This window comes from Canis lupus, chromosome 6 (genome assembly GCF_011100685.1).
Source record: "Canis lupus familiaris isolate Mischka breed German Shepherd chromosome 6, alternate assembly UU_Cfam_GSD_1.0, whole genome shotgun sequence".
Classification (NCBI taxonomy): domain Eukaryota; kingdom Metazoa; phylum Chordata; class Mammalia; order Carnivora; family Canidae; genus Canis; species Canis lupus.
This window is the reverse complement of record NC_049227.1, coordinates 16,375,088-16,398,331: the sequence shown is the minus strand read 5'-3', so window position 1 is coordinate 16,398,331 and position 23,244 is coordinate 16,375,088. Positions and strand designations below refer to the sequence as shown.

The 23,244-nt window shown below is 56.6% G+C and overlaps 1 protein-coding gene across 7 annotated transcripts in view; it reads right to left on the bottom strand.

Annotated features, from left to right (window-relative positions):
* Window positions 1–1,754: 1,754 nt before the first annotated feature.
* PRKAR1B (protein kinase cAMP-dependent type I regulatory subunit beta) overlaps window positions 1,755–23,244 on the bottom strand; it is a 112,979-nt gene continuing 91,489 nt past the window's right edge. For all 7 annotated transcript variants that reach the window (XM_038539721.1, XM_038539720.1, XM_038539718.1 and 4 more), the window contains exons 9-11: window positions 18,745–18,866; window positions 3,490–3,571; window positions 1,755–3,164 (exon numbers count right to left, since the gene is read on the bottom strand). In XM_038539721.1, coding sequence (XP_038395649.1) covers window positions 2,992–3,164; window positions 3,490–3,571; window positions 18,745–18,866 — 377 coding nt within the window. In that variant the 3' untranslated portion in view covers window positions 1,755–2,991. The remainder of the gene's footprint in view (window positions 3,165–3,489; window positions 3,572–18,744; window positions 18,867–23,244) is intronic.

The following is a 23,244-nucleotide window of genomic DNA, read 5'->3' as shown; positions in this document are numbered from 1 at the left end:
TGGAATGGACAGTGGTGGTGGTCACGAATGTGCTCAATGACACTGGACCCGTATATTTAAAAATGGTTAAAATGCTAGATTCTACGTTATGTCTATTTCAGCACAGGAACCTCAATCTCACCTGCTTCTCTTATTCCCGTTTTTGCAGAGGTAGGAGAACACTTAAAATGGCATACTGGGCTCACATTACATTTCTATCATGCGGTGCTTTGAAGTGCGAAGTCTTTTATTATTCAAATAGATATTTCCATAAGAAATTTGAGCAAAGAATGTGTTGAATTCCTAAGACACAGCAGAGAGACAGTTTGAAGACCCCCACCAGTCCCTGGCCGCCACCCCTCCCTGTGACTCGCAGCTTCCTGCATTGTGATCTGAGCATCCTGGACCACATGGCCTGGATAGCTGGTAGCCAGGCGGCCACGTGGTCCCTAGGAGGAGCCCAGAAACCTCAGGTGGCCCGCTCCTGTGGTCCTTCGGGAAGCTGCTGAGGTGGTGGGACTCAAGAACAGGCCAGCCAGCCCAGCATGAGGGTCCAGGGAAGACCACGCGCTCTAGTGTGTAGTGTGCCTTCCTGAGTCCGCTCCTCCAGCCAGACCTTGGGCAGACAGGGGTCTCATGACAATCCCCGAGGGATCGCGGCTCAGGGCTAAGAGCCACACCTCTTACCCCACGTCCTCTGCATGCAGAGACCCTTCTCCAGCCATTGACTCTTACCAGCCTAGGGGACCCTTCAGGATTCGGCCCATCCTAGACTCACCAATCACTGCCCAGCCCAACAGCAGTGACCTTGCTGGTGTCATTCCTTGTTCTGGAATCCCCTCACAGCCAGAGCAGGGCAGGCCGACCTGCATGGGGCTGGCGTCCTTGTTCTTGGCTTGGTGGTAGCTTTCCCAAGGAGCCTGGCCCCTGTCCAGCCATGAGAAAAGGAGCTTGGCTGGTGCCCTTCCTGCTCCATTGGGCCCTTCCCAACCCCACAACAAGGCTGGCACCTGGACCCACTGCTGGGTCCCAGAGAGATAAGGCTGCAGGTACACTGCTATTTGGATCAGGGTTGAAGTGTGCCTGTTGGCCTGGGAGGGGCCGCTGGGGTGGGGGTGGGGTTGGGGGGGCTCCACCCAGAACCATGGCTTCCAAAGTCTGGACGTGAGACCTGAGTCGTGGGGACTCCCTGTCGTCACCCCCTTCCCCCGGCTTGGAAACTCAGGCTCATCCAAAGCACCTGAGGTGGGCAAGGGGCCTGTTTCCTTCCTTGTGGTACCCCACAGCAAGCTCTCAATATGGTGATGGAGAGCAGAGACACCCAAGCTTACAGAAGGGACAAGCCCACTGTCTGCTGACGGGCAGGTGGATAAACATGATGTGGTCCATGCAGTGGACATCACTCGGCCTTGAAACAGGATGGAGCCCTGCCACCTGCCACCTGGGGGACGCTCCCTGGGGACAGGAGGCCAAGTGACACAAGCCAGATGCAGAAGGACTCTCGAGGGGACCCCACACATAGGAGGACCCAGTGTCATCAGACTCACAGACACAGAGAGTAGACGGCAATGCCGGAGCTGGGGGAGCAGGTGGGGCCACTGTGTCACAGGGACAGTGGGGAGGATGGCAGGCACAGCAGCGGGAATGTGCTCAACACCCCTGAATTATGCACTGAAATTGGTTAAAATGGTCAATTTTATGTTATGTGTATTTTACCACAATAAAAACAAAAGAAAAACCCTCATCTGTTAAGGATTTCAGACCAAAACCCCAAGTCAGGAGGAGGTACTTCATTGCACATTTAATAGTACATGCAGCATTGAGAACATCGCAATAAACAGGGCAGGCTCACGCATCACAGAAAGTCCGCGGGCAGAGGCAGGGCTGGCAGCCCCCCGGGAGGGCACAGGGAGGGCAAAATCAGGGTAACTGCGCCATCTCATTTGTACTTCAGACTCCAGAAACCACCCCGAGGCTCTACACTGCCCCCAGGCCTCTCTTGCTTTCGAGGACTTGGCCAGAAAATACATCTAAGGGGTCATGGACTTGGGGGTGTGGGGCCTGGGGCTGTTTGGTTGATATTTGTCCTGCATCAGGAGGGTGCGGCCTCAGCGCGTCTCCCGGGGCAAGAGCACGTGTCCAGCGGAGCATCCGCTTGACAACTCAGAAAGGGGCTCTGGCTCTCACAACTTGACCCAGAACGTGTCTAGACAACCCCTCCCCTCCATCAGAAGATCTCCAAGAAGCGCTTTGCAAAGCAGTGGAAGAGCAGACACGATCCTGGCCCCCACCCGACTCCAGGAGAACGGTGCTGCCCAGGTCATGGAGTCCCCAGCTCCCGCCGTGCCTTCCGCAGCGAAGGCCAGGACATGCCACTTGACCACGTTCTTCCTCTAAGGGTTCCTGTGAGCCTGGGCCTGGGCGGGGCAGGGCTCTCGTGCAGTCAGATGAGGCCTCCTCCTCTATGAGGGAGGAGCTGCCTTCCATCACCACAGGCTTTCACACCTGGCATCCCTGGGGAGACCCTCAGGAGCAGGGACCCTTACAATCTCTTACCCTGGAAGCCAGGGGTCCTTGCGGGACACCCCCCCCCCCCCAGAGGTCACCACTCCACACTCGGGACTGTAGACCTGGTGACATGATGCTCAGGGCCCCAGGGCATGCGGACAACTGCATGGACTGACCTGGCTGACCCAGCCCACTCTGGGCATCCTGAACTCACAGCTGGCCCCTTGGCCACTGGGGGCAAGCTGGCTCCTGTGCCCCCAGAGACTCGGGTCTCAGAAGATGAGCCCACAAACGAGAAGGGGGCACATGGGAAGGGGCGCCAGCATCTCCTCAGCCTGGGGGTCTTGGGGGAACCTTTGCTTTTGAAATGCACAGGGTGATTGTTTTATTCCAAACACGAGTCTGGGGGTTGGCCCTGCACTGCCGGGGTGCCCGCCTCCCCGCGGCCTGCGGACACAGACAAGCACGCCACCACATGGACGCAGGGCCGCGGGGCTGCAGGGCTCACACGGTGAGGGAGATGAAGCTGTTGTAGCGCTGGATGTTCCTCTTGAGGATCTCAGAGCAGGGGCCCAGCACGCGCTCGAAGCGGGGCCGGTCCAGCTTGACGCATTTGAGCGGCCCCCGGGCCACCACGGTGGCCGCCCGGGGCCGGTTCAGCAGCAGCGCGATCTCCCCTGGGGGGTGAGAGGGTGGTCAGGGGCCCGGGCCCCAGGACGGCCCAGATCACTCATTGGAATCCAACAAATACCTGTTTACTTTGAGTATATCCCGTGGAGTATGAGGTACTCTTAGGCCAACATGGGGCTCCCATCGGTCTGCATTTCAAACTCATTGGGGCATTGCTGTGCAGTGTTGCGACTCATGGTATGCAGCCCGGACCTCCCACAGGACACATCCATGGAGAGGGTGCCCGGACCTGCCCCCCACCCCACCTCAGGGCCCTTCCAGGGACCTCCCAGTGAGACACACACCATGTGAGGGCGGGGACTCCAGACTCACCGAAGTAGTCGGAGGGCCCCAGGCGCCCCACCTCCATGTACTCCTCGTTGGGGGACCGGCGCTGGAGGACGGAGGCTGTGCCCTGCAGATGCCAAGGGGACACATGAGGGTCAGTGGCTGGGGGGGCACAGCCTGAGGTTACCCAGCAGGGGGTCACAGGTGAGGGTGTCACACCCAGCAGGGGGTGACAGGTAAGAAGTCAGAGGTGAGGAGACACAGGTTAGGAGGTCACAAGGAAGGGCCACAAGTGAGAGATCACCCAGCAGGGGGGCATGCCCAAATCCCCCTCCCACCAGCCTCCATCCATGTGCTTGCCTTCTAAGACGAATTCAGGGTTCTCTTCCTCTGAGACAGAAGGGTGTGGGGTCAGAATTACACTGGGGTCTGGCTGAGGGTTGAGGCGACCACAGGTCACACAGTGGGGAGAATCCTGGAGAGAACTGAGCTGACCTTGGGCTAGCTCTCAAGGTCGTGGTGCTCCAATGGGATGGGTGTGGCCTCAGGTCACATACCCAGTGAGCAGTGTGGCTCCCTCCCGACCCCCAAACGGGGTGCCTACAGACGCCGCCGGCTCAATGATTAACACAAGCCTTGGCGGCCAGCACGGGGCACATGAAATGCATTACATGCTGAAGTCTCTGGGTCTGGTGGGGCCTGCAGCCTCATCCTAGGCAGGAACGGCTGCATCTCTGGCGTTGGGTGGGCTCTGACCCCAAGGCTCCCCTCACCTGCCAAGCTAGTCCCTTGTTTGGGGGAACCGGGCACCAGCCTTGTCCACACCTTCCTATTCTACACCTGTTGGCGGGCTGGTGCCACTGTGGAGACTAAAAGGGAGGCTTTATAAACCGCATGGAGCACTCAGTCTGTGCTCCACACTGGCCCTGCACAGCGGGTATCAATAAATGGTGTCCCTCCCACAACTGAGCCCTGTATGGCCAGGCTCAATGGCGTGCTAAATAACGGAGCCGCTGCGAGGGGCCCCCAGCTTCTTCACCGCTGCCAAGGGGGCTTAAGCCCAGGGAGGACATGGGCCCTCGCACCCCCTGCTGCCCTCAGCCACGAGGGCGTGTCCACAGCCCTGCAGCCCAGCACCCTGATGCCTTGCAGCACGAACAAACGTGATCTTGTTCCAAGGCGGGCTCAGTTCACCGGCTCACAATTGCTGGCTGGGCTGTGTGCAGGTTAATGAGTAACTCCCGCCTCACCACAGTCTGGGGGAGACACTGTGAGAAGACCCCACGGGTGCCGCCAAGCCTGGGATCTCTGGGCACCAATCAGCAGTCCCTCCACATGGACTGCCTGTGCTCACCCCCGATCCAGCAATGGGGCCACTCAGCTCGTGGGCGTCTGGGGTGTTTATGAAGCCAGCTGATGGATGGCAGCAGACATCTAAACAGTCAAGCGACGCCACCACCACCCAGGAGTCGTGGCTGGCGGTGGGCCTGGACAACACGTGCTCCCTCTCTGAGCCTCTAGGAGGCACAGAGTCCTGGATCCCATGGCCCATGCTGGGGGTGACAGCTGAGGGTGACATGCGGGCTCTAATGTCATCAGCCTCAATCTTCCTGAAGCAAGACTTTGTGCAGATCACCCGGATGCCACATGCAGTTGCTGCCACCATGAGAGCCTGTGCCCCCTGTGCCCAAGGCTGCAGTGACAGGCATTATTTTTCTCAACACCCTGTTGTGCCGACCTAATTCTCTTTCACATTTATGTCTTTTAACTTGTGATGCACATAATCAACATGACTTTCATTCCCGTTTTAGAGAATTTTGTTTTAAATTGGGATCATTTTCCTCTTCCAAAACCCCAGGGATGGAACTGGAGGCCTCTGGTTTACAGAATTACTCAGTGACACTCCAGGCCTACAGTGTCCCTTCAAATGTTTTGAACCCCCAACACTGACAAACCCGAGTGGAGGGGTCTGAGGTTACTGGGGTCATCTGTCATGCTGTGGAACCAGAAGACTGGCAGTAAAGCCTGGGGGCTGGCTGATTCAGCTGTCTGGACATGGGTCAGGGACTGGGGCTCCTTCCTGCTTCCTGCTCTGACAGTCTCAGTCCGTCCTGGTGGCATAGTAGCTGCCATGGTTCCAGGAGTCACCAAATGTCTCTCTATGCTGTCTGCAGGAAGAGAATCACTTCTTCCTCCTACAGCTTTCCCATCAGCAGGAAAACCTTCTGGAAGCTCCTGGCAACCTTCTTTCACACTGCATTGACCCAAGCAGGTCAGACGCTCACCGAGCCACTGCTGAGGGGGTGGGTGCCAATGGGAATGGGCTCCAGTTGGGCCAGCATGGGATGAGACCACCATCCACCATGTGCCTGGTACCATTTCCTTTCTGGTGGCGCACAGAGCAACAGTCGCCTGAGATGAGACAGGCCGTGACCACCGACACAGGGAAGCACACGCAGTCTGCCCACATGCCCTTGGAGGATGTGTGTGCTCCTGCATGCAGGTGCATCCCTGTCCCAGCCAGATGGCAGCAAGGCTTGGGGCACATAACCTCCGCATAGGGAGAGCCCTCGGCAAACACACGGTAGGGGATAGCGCCGTCTGTTGGGGCCGAGGCCCCAGGCCTCCGGTCCAGCGCAGGCCTGACACTGGAGGGTTCGGACTTCTACCCAGCACAGCGCGGTTCCCACGACACGACACACAACCTGGTCCTGGCATTAACCCTCCCGTCCGAGGCCCACTTCCCAGACTGCCGCGAGGGCAGCACAGACACTCTTGAGAAGCTGCGAGCAGGAATGTTCTGGGCTGGAAAAACACACTTGCCAAAACTCTAGATCATATTCCCCAGATTTCTTAGTGATTCTAACCCTGGTCTGAAAACAAATCAGGCCACCCAGCACACGGACTGGGAGGATGCAGGAGAAAAGCGTTAGCACCGGAGTCAGTGGGTGAGGACCCGCTGTGTGTTTTTTTGATTTTTAAAAATCTTCTTTGAAATCAAAACCACAGCAGACAGGTATGACCTCCATAAGAAAGAACCAGTCGAGGTGGCAGCAGAGAGCACACCTCAAAATGTCCCCACGGGCCAGCCTAAAACATTGGGCTCAAAGGTCCCCAACAGTCAGCTGGGTGGGCTGGTCACTGGGAGGAGCACGCCTAGCCCGAAGCCCCTCCTCCGGCCGTGGCTGGCTGTGGCAGCAGGGACCCTCACCACATCCCCTCTGATTCACACTAATGGGCGTGCCTTCCCGCACCCAGTGCCTGCAGAGCGACTCCCTGGGCCGGGCCACCCTCTTAGAACCCCACCCTGGCGGAATGACAGGTGTCATCCAGTTTAGTTGGTACTGCGGGCTGGTGGTGGTCCCCCCAGTGCCTGCTGGGCCTCGATGGCACCAGGGAAGGGGGGAGGGATGCGCAGACGCTCAGCAGGGACAGGAGTCCACCAGACCCTCTATGTGCCCCTGGACAACTGAGCGCCCTCAGGCAGATGTTGGAAAGCCCTATGAGGTCAGAGTTGCTGGACCCCAGCTTCACGCTGTGCCAGCCACAGGAGGGCCCTTCGCTTCCTGAGACTCAGCCTCCTCTTCCGCAAAATGGGAATGCCACGTACCAGCATCTTCACTTCAGAAAGAGGTGCATGCGCGGCAAGTGGGACAGGCAGTCATGATGGCAGCAGACACTTGAGTAAATGGAACAAACACTCATCCTCGTGGCCACAGAGTTCATGGAACTCCTGGAAACCCACAAACCTCTGTGCACACTGTTCCCTGTGTGCTTCTGGACTTGAGCAGAAGCAGAGCGCTAGCCGTGTGTGCACGTGCACACACACAGGAGTACACCAGCCCATGGGTGTGGACATCCCGGCAGCTCTGTGGCTCCTCCTGCATAGATAAGGGCTGCATGGATGGTCTCAGGGTTTCTGAAGAAGCAATCATCATCACAGACCAACAGCGTGTCCTGCGTCGGGCCTGTCCAGCTCCTCCTCTGTCCCTTCTGCCCCAGCGCAGATCCACCTCCCTACAGCACGGCTGGAAGACTTGGAGCGAGGGCACCACGTGCTTGGTGGCTGCACACATGTCCTGGCCCATGTGTGTGCTGGCGTTCAAAAGATCCTCTGAGAGGCCGGGCCCCAGAGCCAGGTAGCACCGAGTGTGACATCCCACAGGCCCTGCTTGGGGAGGGTTCTTTCCCCAAACCCGGTGAGTATCTCATTCCCCCTGAAGCCAGCATATCCAACAGGAGCACAGCCACTTTCCTGTGGATTAGGGAGAGCAGAGGCAGGCAGCGGCGGGCAGAGGCGGGCAGAGGTGGCATCTGGGAGACATGACCTTGAGTGGAAGGACAGAGGGGTAGGCAGGTCACAGGCTATGGCTCTGTTCCTTCAGGCTCTGATTCCAACACCCAGTTCTTCCCTGACACCCATGCACCCAAGGCTTCCGCAGGCTCAGAGGAACCAGGGCATCGTGACCACACAGGCCCTGCTGCAAGCCAGGGCAGAAGAGAAGTGCCAGCACCAAGGGTTCCTTCCAGGTGGGGGTGTCATTCCAAGCACCCCAGTAATGACCCCGGGTGCTTCCAACTCGGCAGAGTCCAAGCCCAGCAGCCACCCACCCTGTCCCCAGGCACCTCAGTCTGCAGGCTCCCTGTGCCATTGGATGGGGTCCACCTCAAAACCTCCAGAGGTGGCGGGTCAGCATGCCTAGACCACCCCCCTGTTGTTCATCCTCCGTACTGAGGTTTCTGTCCCTCCCACATCACAGCCAGAGCCTGGGTCTGTGGGCTCCTCTCACCTGCTCCATCTCTGCCCCCGTGCATGCATGGTCCCTTTATAGGGCTCTCTGTCACCTGCCCCAGCTGCACCCCATGGCACTCCAGGCTCTTTTGAAGATGGGGCCCGGCCCCCAGCCTGCACGTGCACAGGCCTTCCCAGGTGATGCCAGGCCCTCTTAGCACGCCACCTTGTACAACATCACCTCCCAGCTGCGTCTCCCTCATTTAGCAGTAGGTGTGGAGCTTCTTCCCCACACACCAATTCCTGGGGGAGATGCCAGAGCCCATCCGTCTCGGCAACAACCCACCTGTCCCAGACCCCCAGTGCCCTATGGTCCCCGGAGGACCCTGATCCAGATGGACAGGAGCATCTGTCCCATCCCATGCCGGCCTTGCCCCTTAAGGCAGCGGCGCCCGTGTGAGGTCGGGCTGCATGATCCCCGGATCCCTGTCTGTAGGGGACACCTAGCGCTCCCTTCCAGGTAAGCAGGATGAGCCTGAGGACTCTCCAAGCATGAACAGCCCCTGCCAGGTCCCACTCAGAAGGTTTCAAACAGCCCCACCAAGGGTCTCCTGCCAGCTGCTCCAGCCCCTGTATTGTGCATGAGCATGGGCACCTGCCAGTTATGTTTGAAATGCTAGCACCAGAAGGCCAGACCAGAGGCCCAGACCCCCGTCCATGGATCCCAGCAGCTTCCACCATTCCAATGGCCCCTCTCCTGCATCCCCACTCTATGCAGGGTTCTGACCTGGGTGCTGCCTGCAAGGCCCCTGCTCTCCACTGTACACACTGGTCTCCCCACCCTCAAATCACCCCGAGCTCCCTAGATGCCTCAGACATGTACCCCAACACAGGTGTGGCCCCTCCCCACACTGTCCCCCCAGACAGAGGGGCCCATGATGGCGTGCACACAGGCCCATCTGCATCTATCTCATGCCCCTTCATGCCCTCCGGGGCTCCTCTGCTTTCTGCACCCTGCAGGGAACACTGTATCCCAAACAACTTAGGACTATCTCTCTATAGCTTGATGCTCTCCCACACCTCTGAGAAAGGCCACGTCCTGACCGTCAGCACTTTCTCCCCACCATGCCCCAGCCAAGGTGACAGGCCTCTGAGCCTTTGCACACACTGTTCCCATCTGCCTGGAGGCTGTTCGCAGAGCCTCTCCCTGCAGAACTGTATTTACTCCCCAAGGTGTGAGTGGAGGCCTCTCCAAACTGTACAGGTTGGGAGACATGGGACAGGGCAGGGCGTGGCACCTGGCACGTCCTTCTAGAATGAGCATATGGAAGTGGAGCCCAGGCCCATCCTGGCTGCTCTGAGGAGGATGTCCACTGGAGCCTTGGCTGCCGTGTGTACCTGCCCAGATGCCTTCCTGGGCTTCTGCCCGAGGAGGGAGTGCTTGCCTTCATCACTGAAGAGGGGTGAGTCTAATCCCAGGCCTTCTTTTACTCCATTACGGTTTTGCCAGAGGTGGGAGAGAGGCAGGAGCTTGCTGACCCAGGGGTATTCCTGCAGGGACTCTGGACAGCATGGGTGAGGCTGGGCTGTGGGGGGCGGGCAGCTCCACCACCAGCAGCTCATCTGGAAGCTCGGCTGCTTCCAGGGACTCAACCCTTAGACCCAAAGGAAGGTGGGTGACAGCTGCCGGGGACTGCAGAGTTGGGCCCAAGGCAACGCTCATCATCCTTCACCTGGGGCAAGCCTCAAGCCCAGAGAGGCTGCTAAGACACACAAGATGGGTCAGGAAGGTCAGAAGCGTGGCCCCAGCCCAAGTCCCTGAGCAAGAAGCAGAATTAACCAGTTTTTATCTCTCCTAATCACTGGTCACTGTGAGGAACTCTACTGGGGCCATCAGGACAATGGGGAAGCAGGGGGGTGGGTTTCTGGGGGCCTGGAGTCATGGAGCTGGCCTGGGCCACTGTAGGCACCATGAGGCTGGGACTTCTAACCTGGCCGGCGGCAGAGCTGGCAGCTCAGACACTGCTTCTCCTGGCCCGTTTCCCCCCAGGCTCTGGCCAGGCTCCAAGGAAGCATGGGTGTGAGCATCATTGGGAGGCTAATGGTGTCCTGGACTGAGAGGAGGATGGTCACTATCTCAGGGACTTATTGGGACACAGAGTGAGCGCAGGAAGTATTGCCAGACTCCATCAGCACCACTGTTAGCAGATTATAAAGGGGGCTGGTTGGACAGACATGTGGTCTACCCGATGGAGCGTCCCTCCATCTCAGAAAGGAAGGAAGGACACCTGCCACTGCAGGGACACGCTGAGGACATGAGGTCAAGTGACATAAGTCAGACGTAGAAGGATACAAGGTCCCGGTGTTGTCAGACTCACAGACAGAGAGTAAATGGCAGGGCTGGGGCCAGGGGTGCAGGTGGGGTCAGTGTGTCATGGGGACAGAATGTTCTGGAGCCAGATGGGGGGGGACGCTGGCCCAGCAGCAGGAATGTGCTCAGTGCCCCTCAACTGGATGCTGAGAAATGGTCAACATAGCAAGTTGTATATTATATGTATTTTTCCACAATATAGAAAAATAGAGATTGTTTCAAAGAGGGCCCTGTCCCTGAATCCTGACTGATCCCCTGCCTGGACTTCAGCTCTCCTGTCCCTGCACAGTTGGGGTCACGCTCTGGGCTCCTCATGTGGCCTTCTGTCCTCCCCACACTCCTCCACCCTCTGTCTCAAGTGGCTCAAGTGGCTCACAAGGGCTCGTCACAAGCATGACGCTCCCTGGGAAGTGGCCCCACCCAAGGGACACTGGGAACACCCCTCTTGCAGCCCACTGCTGGTGCCTGGACTTCCAGTGGGGCACAGCCTGCAAGCCTTGAGTCCCTGGGTGGGGGGGTCCTGGCTCCAAAGTGGGGACTCAACAGCCCCCAAAACTGACTTGTCCAGAACGGTGCATCTGTTAGGGTTTCCCTGAAATACCCATCTTTGCTGCTGTGGTCTGTGTGCTGCTCAGCACTCCTCCCACGGGGTCGTGGCCAGCAAACACACTTCAGGCCTGCGGGTGGAGGCCCCAAGGGCTCCTATGGGCTCTCTGTGGGGGGTGCTGTCTCCATCTAGGGCAAACACCCCCCAGACTCTTCACTTTTCTTATGCTGACAACAAAAGTCAGGAAGAAGCCATCAAGGAGAAGACACATGAGCTGCCGTGGGGATGGAGGTGGGGGTACAATGCTTTCCTAAAGACCCTTCTGTGTCACTGGCCTTATTCCAGCAAGTGACACTTTGTTGCAGAATTTTTTAATTTAAAATTTTATTTTTATTTTTATTTTTTTAGGAAAGGCTTTCCTCTGAGCTCCAGCCTTGGCTGCTAGCTAGCCGACGTGCACGGCCTGTGATTTTTCGTCCACAGAACAGTCTGGGGGCAGCCAGCACCAAAGCCCCAAGTCACACTGAAGTGCACTTAATCCGCCTTTAAGCATGTGTGCCAAGGTCACTGCAGAGCCCAGAGTGCCTGGCCTGCCTGGGTCCTGCCCAAGGGGCTGCTGGGTGTGCAGGTGTGTCCCAGTGAGCAGGCCGTCAGGCAATGAGGCAGAAACACATCAGAGCCGCCCTGGGTGGAGTCCGGGAGCTCTGGGCATGGGAGCACCTGCTGGGGTCAGAGCGGCACAGTTGGGCACCCCAGAGGAACATCCAGGCACTGAGCAGGCACTGGCGTGGATCCTGTCATCATGGATCTGGTATTTGTCCAAAGGGCCAGGATGAAAACTCATGTCCATGCAAAAACCCAAGAAGGGAGTTTACGGCACGTTATCCACACACAACAAGCAAGATGCCCCTGAGCAGGAATGTTACCCTGCATTCTGTGCAGACAGTGGGCCATGATTCCATACACTGGGAACAGAGAGATCCCCTCAACGCTACACCGTGTGACCCCAAGGACCGGGCACCCTGGGAAAGGCAGAGCTGTGGACACAGGAGAAGAGGGGCAGCTGCCAGGGGCTCGGGGCAGAGGGATGAACTGGTGGGGACACAGGAGACTTTCAGGGCAGGGAACACTCTGTGTGACACTGTAGCGGTGGATGCTGGTCATCACACATTTGTCCAGGCCCACAGAACGTGTGCCCACCCAGAGAGACCCTCGCACGAACCATGTACTCTGGGCGATGACGACACGTCTGCCTGGGGTCATCAACTGTGACAAATGAGACAGTGGTCATGGGCAGCCCGTTGGGGGGAGCACAGGTTTATGGGAAATCTCGGCTCCCTCCCTCAATCCTGCTGTGAACCTAAAACTGCCCCCCAAAAATGAAGTCTTAAAAGTCAGAGAGCAAGAACCCATCTGAAAATTCTGCTGTCTCTCATTCTGGGGACCTGGACCAACAGCCAGCAAACACCTGTGACCTTGGGCTGCCCCCACCAGGATGCTGAGAGGGCACCGACCCAGGCAGGGCCCGGGTGCTCTGGAAGCGGCTTCTTCCAGTGCAGCCCAGAAGGAAAGTGGTCATCTTTCTGCTAGAGAAGTCTGAGCCCATCAGCCTCCTTCATTAGCCACCTGTGGCCTCTGCTTGGACATACGCCTGTGTCCATCATCTCCATCATCTCCCTGAGGACCCAACCCCAACCTGTCCATGCCCCAGCCTGGCACATCGCGAGGGCGCGGTGCGGCCAAGTCACAAACAACACAGCCAGCGAGGACTGAAGCCATCTCCTTCCTGCTCCCTGGGATCCTGGTGACACGTGCCCATCCACCCACCTGGTCCACGTGTCTGGGGGGCAAGCAGGGCAAGTCCCCGGCCAGAGGCGGCCTGGAGAGCAGAGGCTGTGCCTTCGCTTCAACACTGTGGACATTCACAGAATTAATCTGCTAAGAGAGCAGATAAACCAAATCTGGAGTTTCCATGGCAACGCCTCACAGCCGCCAGCCAGTGCAGGAGGGAGCAGGAAGCTCCCTGGTAGAATTTTACGGGAACCAGCTGCCCCCCACCCCGTCCCAGTCTTGGTAGGGTCCCTGCAGGCAGGCAGAGTGGGACCACATGGCGGAGTGCCGAGACCCACCCACGTCCTTGTCTGTTTTCCTGGAGAGCAGGAACCAGGAGGTAGATCCTGACCAGGCTCCAGAACAGCTGGGCAGCTACTCTGTCCTCTCTCCACCCCAACACCCTCTCCCTGGGGAGGCCTGCCCACAGTGGGTCCCACCCCATAGGCTGGGGCAGGTTCAGGCCCTGGGAAGACCCGAGTACTTTCTCCGTATCTGTCGCCCAGGCTTACATGGTAAGGATCTCTCATCCGCTGAGAATGTTTTTCAAGAGCTCTGGGGATTCAGTGTCAAGGGGGTTCAGACACAGCCGGTGTTTGCAGAGCTGGGAGACAGGGGCACCGCCTCCCCCAGGAAGGGCTCAGCTGAGCCCAGGGATTCTGCAGCTCTGCTCAGCCTTCTAGGCTGGGCTCCCGCCAGCCAGCAGGTGTTCATGACTCACTAAATGTCTGCGGGAGCCACTCCCCACACCTGTGCAGGAGCCACACCCGGGGAGCCAGCAGGGAGGATACACACAAGTAAGCAAACTCGATGACAATCGCCAGAGTGGAGCAGAGACTCAGCCAGGCAACGGTGTGAGGAGACTAGGGACCTGGCCCCACTTGTTGCTCTGAGCAAAGCAGGGAGGGCGGCACCAAGCCCACCAGCCATGCAGAGCCCCCCAGCCAGTGTCCTGCAGCTCCCCAGCACCTCCGAGCAGGTGCATCACTCAGGTTCCCTGGAGAAACAACCAATGGGATATGTGTGGACAGAGAGGTTCATGACACAGAATGTGCTCATGCTACAGTGTGGATGGACCATGTCCAAAATCTGCAGGGCCAGCGGGCTGGCAGAGGGTGTCTCTTCTCAGGGGACCCCTCTCTTTTTTCTCTTAAGGAAAGCCTTCCACTGATCAGATGAGGCCCATCCACACCATGGAAGACCCTCTCCTTCACTCAGCATCAGCTGATGGCAATATTAATCCCATCTGAAAAATACCTTCATGGAAACATCTAGACTGTTGTTGAGCACACATCTGACATCTGGGGACCATGGCTTGGCCAAGTCGACCCGTAAAAATAACCCTCACCACAGGGACCCGAAGGGCCTGGGTCCCCTTCCCGTTGTCTCCATGGGATACTGCATGGTGGTATCCACGGGAATCCCAAGAACCAGGGATTAATGCGTTACAATGTGCACGTGTGGCGTCAGCCGACTGAAGCGAGGACAATGTAAACCAGAGAGGCCACGTGCCTGGACGCTTCCTGCAAGAGCCGTCCTCACTTCACTCCCCCTAAATGTGGCATGGGCATTTCTGCTCCTATGGAAACATCAGCCACCTACCAGTCAGCGGGGTCTCCAGAAGGATCTAACTAAGGGGACAGCGTCCAAGGGGAAACTGCTCACTTTACAAAACCTACAACTAGCACTATCTCCTCCTGCTTTGTTCTCTGGCATTCCCGATCGACTCCCGGGTTAGTCCACAGGCCCAGCTCCCCCGCCTGATGTGCCATCCAGACCATGGACCACCCAGGCAGCCTCCTGAGCCAGAGGCAACACCCCCAAGGGAAGGCGGCCTCCAGCCCCACCTGTGGTGCCACCAGGCAGCTTGCTGGACACCACGGGGGCACAGTGCTGGCGGGCCTGACCCGTGTGGCAGGTGTGCCTTCTGGCCGTGCAGCAAACAACAGAGAGCCTCTGATGCCTGTAAACCCTGGGGTCCCGCGTGACCTACCCAACTTGGTTGATCACAGAGAAAAAGGGGAAAAACTCCAGTTGCCAAGGAGACCACTTCAAATAAGTTTCTGGGAGCATCGGGTTACATTCCAGAGTCTCACACCCGTCAGCAGGAAGACCATCCTGCAAAGGTCCTAGTCCCCGGACAGAGCCGTAGCAGTCACTGTCACCCCATCACTCTCCCCTGGCACCCTCTCCTGGCCTGCCCCCTGTGTCCTCGGAGCTGTCCAAGAACGGACACCAACAGCTACCAAGGGATGAGCAGAAGCAATGCCCCCAGAGCCATCACAACACAAGGCAAGGCCCCTCCCCAGCATCATCTGAGGGCAGCTGAGGGAGAAGAAATACAGGTGTGAGGCTCAGGGAGCAACGCTCATTCTATTTCTTGTGCCCTAGACAAGAGCAAGGGATGCTTGGACCCTCTCACATGCCCACATGCACACGCACATGCACATATGCATGCACACTTGGGAGCAAGGAGCAGGACCCCAGCCAGCAGGGTGCATGGTGGATGCTGGCTGGCTGTGTGGCTTGGGGTGCAGGACCCACCCCCCACCAGGAAGGGATGCTGACCACTGACCCGACCCCCCTTGGGGGTGCCTGGCCACTCACACAACACCTGGCACATCCTGGGCTCGGGAAGCACCAGCCTGCATTATCAGGATTAGCACAGTAGGTAACCAACCACTCCTTTCCCTGGTGTCCTGTGAGGACTCCTCACCTATCTGTGCCTCTTGCACACATTCTTGGCTTTTTCTACCCATGGCCTTAGACCGGCTGGGAGGCAGCCTCGGTCCACAGCAAATAATGGACAGTTGTCTGGGCTGGCTGGAGTTACGCCCTCAGCTTGGAGACCACAAGCTCTGAGGCTGCGAACCTTGAAGGCTGCAGGGTCCACTAAGTGGGCTCTACGGCCGGGTGGGGCCTGGGGCTTAGAGAGCCCACCTCTCAGGTCTGCTGGTTCTGGCTAGGTAGGATGCAGGTCCAAGGTGGTCAGACACCAGAGTTTTAAAGGGAAGGAAGAAATCCAGATTGCTATGGGAAATATCTTGATTTTCAAATATTGACAACTAATTCAAATGTTAAAAAAAATACCATACAGGCTAATAGAAACACATCTCTGGGCCAAACTGGCCCTATGAGCACCAGCTTCTTATTAATGAATTAAAACCTAGAGCAGGAAAAGATCTGTGCTTTTAAGTTGGCATCACACCCTTCCCTTGGTCCACAGTCATCAGAGCTGCCGGAGGAGGGCCTCCACGCAGGCATCACTCATGGTGACAACTGAGGAGGATGGGTAGGCAGTCCCAGGGCTCAGGTATTAGATAGAGCCACTGCCTGTCCCCTCTCATGGGGCTTGGGGCCTGGCTGGGTCTGGCTGGGTGCTCTCACTTGGGGTCTCTGCTGATGCAGGTGGGTGGCAGCTGGGGCTGCAATGTGGACAGTGGGCTGGACATCCAAGGCGGGGCATCAAGTGGCTTCTGAACTCAGATCTCATGGCCCCACTGATCAGGTGAGCCATGTGGGCATCTCAGAGCACAGCCACTGGTGCCAGGAAGGAGGGCCCCAAGGATGAGCATCTGGAGCCCCCCACAACCAGCCTGGATGCCCCAGGCCAAGGCTGCTGTGCCCCACTGGTCTGCCAATTCGCCAAGGCCCTCCCACCTGCCCAGGAGTGCAGCAAGGACTCTGCGGTCCGCCACACCCAATGCAGATTCAGGGACTGGGGAAGGGGGTGGTTCTAACAAAGCAGTGGCTGAAGGGACCCCCTTTCCCCTCAGTGAGCCTCATGTTCTTTTTTTTTCTTTTAAGATTTTTTATTTTATTTATTCATAGAGATACAGAAAGAGAGAGGCAGAGACACAGGCAGAGGGAGAAGCAGGCTCCATGCAGGGAGCCTGACGTGGGGCTTGATCCCAGGTCTCCAGGATCATGCCCCGGGCTGCAGGCGGCACTAAACCGCTGCGCCACTGGGGCTGCCCCCAGCCTCATGTTCTTAACTGAAATGCCAGGCCCACACAGACCCAGGCAGGGTGTCACCCCAAGACCACAGGTGAGAGGTCTGGGGGCATGGGGGCACAGGGGTCCTCTGGGTCAGCCATGAGCCACTGCAGAGGGGATGTCACCCCACCAGCCCTTTGATTGACAGTAGCCATGGCTTTCTGCAGAGGCCCTCAGGCCCCCTGGCCATAGGCCCCAGCTCTCTTCCAGGATGCTCAGGAGGACCACATAAACTCTGAGGCAGAAGCCTCAGGAAAGTCGCCTCCAGGAACAGAGAGGGGAGCCTGGCCAGCCTTCCCCTGACAACCAGCTCCACATCACAGCACTTGTCCAGCCTGGGGTTTATTTGTCCGTCCTTCCTTTTTTTTCCTCTTTTCAAGGAAATGTTAGCATTGAGTGGGCTCCTGCCCTCAGGACCTCAAGCTATGCCACCAAGACCACCTCCCTGTGCTGGGAACTCCTTCAGAAATATTTATGCAGCTTTCAGGGAGCTCAGGTTGGAGGCAGCCTCTTTTGCTCATGCACACGCACACACTGCCTGCCACCTGCAAGCATGGTCTATCCAGGGCACAGTGCTGGGATTGGGTGGGGAGGTGATCAGGTCCCCATAAGCACGCTCGCAGCACAACCTGGAACCTCCCTGGTGCCTCAGGTGCCCCCACAGACCCGCCTCAAGCAGGTGGCAGAGAGGAGGGACCCTGACACGCCCTCCTGGGGAGGCTTTGCAGGAGTCCAGACTAAAGTCGCAAACCAAATTTGTGTTTCGTGTTCATGGGATCTTATCTGTGTCACTCATGTTTTACGGGCCGCATGTCACCGAGGTGGATGAGCGCCGGCAGAGCAGGCTCCAAACCTCATGACCTGCATCGGCAACCTGGCAAATTCTCCTTATTTTAAACTAAGAAAGTGGATCCCGAGCACCAAGCTCTGTGTATCCATCAGCCCTGCAGAGACCCAGCAGTGATGGCCCGCTCCAGACAGCAAGGTGATGCTGCTGCTGCTCTGGGCCACCAGGCTACCACGCGGAGGGCTCCCTTTGTCCAGTGGCAAAATGCACAGCTGAAGAATGTGCTTTAATGAGCATGAATGTGAAATCCTTCCGCCCCTGAGCACCAGAGGAGGAGGAAGTGAGCCCAACAGACGGCAGCATACTTCTGGGCCTGCGTCATTGGGGCTGCCCACACGGCACGGCGGGCCCCCCATTCATTCCGGGCAGCGCCTGGGTGGAGGCTCACTCTGGGGGTCTCAGCCCAGCCCAGCCCCGGGGACAGGCAGCCACAGCAGCTGCTCGGCCCTGTCAGTGACAGGCTCGAGTGTGGCCGCCACGGATTACAGCCCCAGCCCCAGCTGTCGCTAGGCCTCGTAAAAGTGACTCATGCGTGTCCAGGCTGAGAACCTGGAACCATTTTTTAAAACTAAACTTTTAATTTGAGATCATTGTAGATTTGCACGTAGTTGTAAGAAACAGCGTGGAAAGATCCCATGTGCCCTAAATTTACGCATTTCCCCCAACAAAAACATGCCATAAAACTATAGGTGCCATGTGACACCCAGGGTTCCAGTGTGGGTTCAGACCTCTACTGAGCCTACACGTGTGTTCAGTGTAGCACCGTCCTCACATGGCACTGCATGCGTGGGCCTGGGGACCCGAACCATTTTCTAAGAGGAGACCTTTCTGATTCTCAAGGGCATGAGGACACATCAGCACTGGCCTGCAGCTGTTAGTGGGATGGAGAGTGGGAGGGTGGTGGGTTGGGGTCATGCACATGGAGCAGCAAGGGCGGGGCACCTTGTCCCCTACACCCCTGATTGGGCAGCACTCACCTCCGTGATGATGAAGAAATCGTCCCCGGGCTCTCCCTGGACCACGATCTTCTCTCCGTCCTCAAATTGCACAGGCTCCAGGGCGTCTGCCACAGTCAGGCGCTCCCATTTCTCCAGGGACTCTAGAGCGGGCGACAAGGAGACCGTCACCACACTGTGCACCCCCTGCTCTGCACCCCAATGCTTTCTCAGGAAGCACCGTGGGTCAGCCTTCGCTAGGACAGCAGTGAGTGAGACAGGGAGCAGATTTCCATGCTGGGAGGGCCTGGGCGGTTCACCAGTGAGTCAGGCGGGATGTATGGGGACAGGGTCTTAGATCGGGCTCTGTGCTCACACACGTTGTGGTTTAGCCGAGGTGCTGGGTGCTGGAAGTCGGGCCTGTGAACCCAGCATGAAAACGCTCCTGTCATCTTTAGTTGAAAGTTGCCTGTGTTCTTGCAAAAACACCATCATAGCTAAGCACTGGGAATACTACGCCGTTTAAAATATTTCAGAGTGGTTGGAGCAATTAGCTGTTCACTAGAATCACCATTCATCATGGCTCAACTGCAAATGCATTTATGTCACAGCAATGTGTATTGCACGCCTTCCATTATTTTAGGTCAAAATACTTAATTCCAATGCCACGCTCATCTTTACAGCTTGCAAATTATACATACCTTTCTGCCTCTCCCCATACCTTCCCTTCCTGTCACTGTCCATCCCTAACCCTCAGGAAGGAAAAGGAAAAAAAAACAATACGCTCCTTTGGAAGAAAACGATTGTCTGATTAACTATTTCTTTTTTGGCAGAAAAACCTTCCCTGGCCTATACTTATCAGATGCTACTTAAGTAGGTCAGCGGCTAAAAATACAGAGCAAAGCATTTATTTTAGAACTAGGTTAGGAGCGGGATTTCTCTGCTTTAAGACGCCTGCCAATGCTGTGCGTACAAAGGACGAGCTTTCGCAGAGCCGTCAGCATACGCGCCCCGCTGGCCCGCCAGGAAAGGTTTGCACGGCCAGCGTTGCTCAGGAACCGGAGCCAGTAGCATTCCCACACAGAACGAGTCCATGGTCACGGTGATGCCAGCCCGAGGGCCACATGGCCCGGGTCGGGGAAGGTCCATTCCCACCGTCCCATCAGCTGATTTCTCCATTACATCGGAAACGTGTAATACTCTGCAGTCTGAAGGTCAAGACACGCAGAGCTGTGTCCTCCAGTGGCAGAAATCTCAGGAGAACCAGCAGAAGACACAAGGGGAATGGCAGTCTTCTGGCCTCAGTTTTTGAACCGGATCCAGTCTCTGCGGCAACGCAGAACACACAAGCCCTGGGAGCCCTTTTGCAGCATTCAAGGTCTCAAGCCTTAGGTTTCTGGGAGCTGGCTGTCTACCCTAAAGGGAAGCAACAGGCCCCTTTCCTAAGAGGGATCTCAACATCGGACCAGACATGATTGCAGGAGGCAGCCAGCAGCCGCAGCCCGAGACCATGTGAGGTGCCAGACACAGAGCGCCGGGGTGGCTTCTGGGCTCATGCCTCCCTCAAGCCTGCCAGGTTCAGTGCCCGTCACAGGCCGACCCCAGTGTCCACGCACAGAAACCAGACCTCCAGGCCCCAAATGCACAACTGCCCCCCGCCATGCCCCTTCCTGCTGGCGGAGGGATGTGAGCTGAGGGCAGGCTGGCAGAGCAAGACTTCCGTGCCTCCCCGCAGACCTCCCTCTGGAGGATTCTGTGCAGTCGGGGTGACTGACAGCGAAGGGATGAGTCTCGTGGCTGCTCTGCCCAATGGCCGCAGAGAAGCACTCACTGGCAATCCATTCATCGGGGGGAACAAAGCTTATGGACAGGTGTGACCAGAGCATGAAAAAGTGCTTAGTGGACAATAAAAGGAGGATGGATGTGGAAGGTGACCATGGGCCCCAGGGTCCTAGGCTTGGGGATTTCTCATGGGGTTAAAGTACCCCTCACATAGCTCCGTGGAACCCAGGGACCAGCTTGTGAGGCTGCCAATTTTTGTTTCTCCAAGAATGACGCTGGCCACAGAGTGCGGCGTCCCTTCATAAGATGTGTCCAGCCCAGGCACCTGCAAGAACAGACTCACAGGCACAAGGCCTCCACTGGAGTGACAAGAAGGTTCTGGAACCAGGGTGGGGTGATAGGGGCACTATACTGAGTACAGACGTCCTGACAGGAGAAATGGCTGGTGCGGAGAATGCTGCGTGATATGCTTTCACCCGCAGAGGAAGAGAAGAACCAGAACCTTCTCTCACCATCTCACAGGGTCTCTGCGAGGACATGGGGTTAAGCTGCTGCATGCACCCTGGCTAAGTGCTGAGGCCAGGGTCAGAGGCCCCATGGTGCCCTCCTTGCCAGGCCTACTTTACTGTTTTGGGTTAAATTACTAATATTCACTACAAAGAACTCAAGAAATACAGCAAAGTGTAAAAAATGTGAAAAACTGCCAAGTGCTACCCAGAAATAGCTGCTGCAACGTCACACAACCTGGCCGTGTCTCCAGTCAGAGACCTGAACAGAAAGACAAGCAGAAATACTCTTATACATATGACCCACCAGCTGTGTCACCTTTAATGTGAAGTCTTAAATTCTACTTTAGGAGCCAAGAGTAACTGAGTGTCTTTTTCAATGTAAGATACATTCTTTTCTAAAAGATTCTCTTTTAAAGGATCATGGAAAAAACACCGACTCAGTCGTCAGATTGAAGCATATGGAATGTCTGCCTTTTAGGTCAAAAAATGTAGAAAATGGGCCATTTCATGTGGCTTGACTCGACAGACACTGAATTTCAGGCAGCAGTGGCTCCGTTAGGACGAGCTGGCTCCTCCTGGCCTCACTATGGGTTTTGGGTTTTGCTCCCTGGTGTGGCCTGTGAAGGAGCGAACACACTGCATGCCACCCACCCTGATCGGGGTCTTCTGGAGCCCGCCTTGGGGGTGCTGGCCATCTGTGGACACCTCGGGCCTGGCTGAAGGGTGCCCTCCTCCCTGCTCCACTGTGGCCCTGCCCTGCCCTATGCCGTTCCAGCGTGTCACAGCCTCCATGCTCAATCTCATCCACTTTTCTTCATTTGGAGAAAAAGTTAATCAAAAAAGTAGTGTGAACAACATAACCAACATCTGTCCTGAATAAAATCATATGAATACTCTGTCATAATTGCTTTGGATCTACTTGTTAAGGGTTTGTTTATTTGTTTGTTTGTTTATTTATTTATTTATTTATTTATTTATTTATTTATTTATTTATTTATTTTTAATTCAAGCATAGTTGACCTTCAGGTCTGTTTTTTAGAGCGATGTGAAATTCCACTGGAAAATCAAAGGCCCCTTGACATCAAGCTCGGCCTGACTTCTCTTCTGCCCTGGAAGCCAAGGCCTCTAAAGACCTGGCAGGCGGTCTCACACCTTTCCTGTAAGACAGCCTCACGGATGCTACAGAGGGCTGAGGCCCCTGCTGCTTTCTGCTTCTGAGACCTGCACTAACCCTGAGCTCTGATCCATTGGTTTGACTGCATTCCCCCCACAGGACGGGGCAGACTTCACATTGTTTCCACTCCCCATCTTCAGGCCGCTGCTAGCTCACTGGATTTGTGTTCTTGATGAATCCTACACTGGATTTGTTTTCTGTTTCCTCGGACATGCTCTCCCTGCACCTGGGTTCTTTTCTGTGTGTCACTTGCTCTGAGTGTTCCTCTGTTGTTCTGGCACCTGGGGCTCGTCTGTTTGGCCGCCGTGGCTTCTCCCTCCACTTATCTAAGCTTGGTATGAGCTCAGGGTGGCGGCGTGGGAGGGGGCTTCCTCCTGCCCTTCCCTCCAATCTTCCACAGGAAGGGCAAGCAGTGAGTCCTCTCTTCCTCTCCAGATGGCAGGGACTGGGCAGAGGGAGAGCCCAGCTCCCAGCAGTGCTAAGGGTCAGCCCTGTGTCCCCAACAGCTCACACCACGCAGGCAGGTGACCTGGATTGCTGTGTCCTCATCCATGAGTGTCAGCCTTTTGCTTCTTTTCCTTTCTCACTCCATTACATTCTTGGAAAAGGAGGATACCCTGCATTCACCTCTTTACCCAGCAGCCTGGCCTGGGGTTGCTACTGGGCGCTGCTGGTTTCCAACGGTTCTCAGGGGCTGGGCACTCAGCTGTCCCTCACCCTCCTAAGAGCGCCCCTCTAGAGGCTAGAGCTGCCCCATCCACAGGGGAAGTTGCCAGCCACCTGTCAAGTGCTCGACACAGACAGGGACCATTAGCTTCACTGCTGAAAGTTCTGCCAGACAAGGCTGGTCTGCATCAGCACCTGACCATCACATACGTTACAGCAACTTCAGAACACTTACAAAAATCTTGCTGGGAAAAATTTTGTTGATGCTCCTGAAAAGCAACTGAGATGTAGCCATCGAATTTATCAGACCCCAGGACAAGAAAGGACAGAAATGCAGCAGGAAAAACCACACTTAGCAAAAAAAACAAAAAGGGTCAGCGAAGGCAGCTCAGCACAGTGTGCTACATTTAC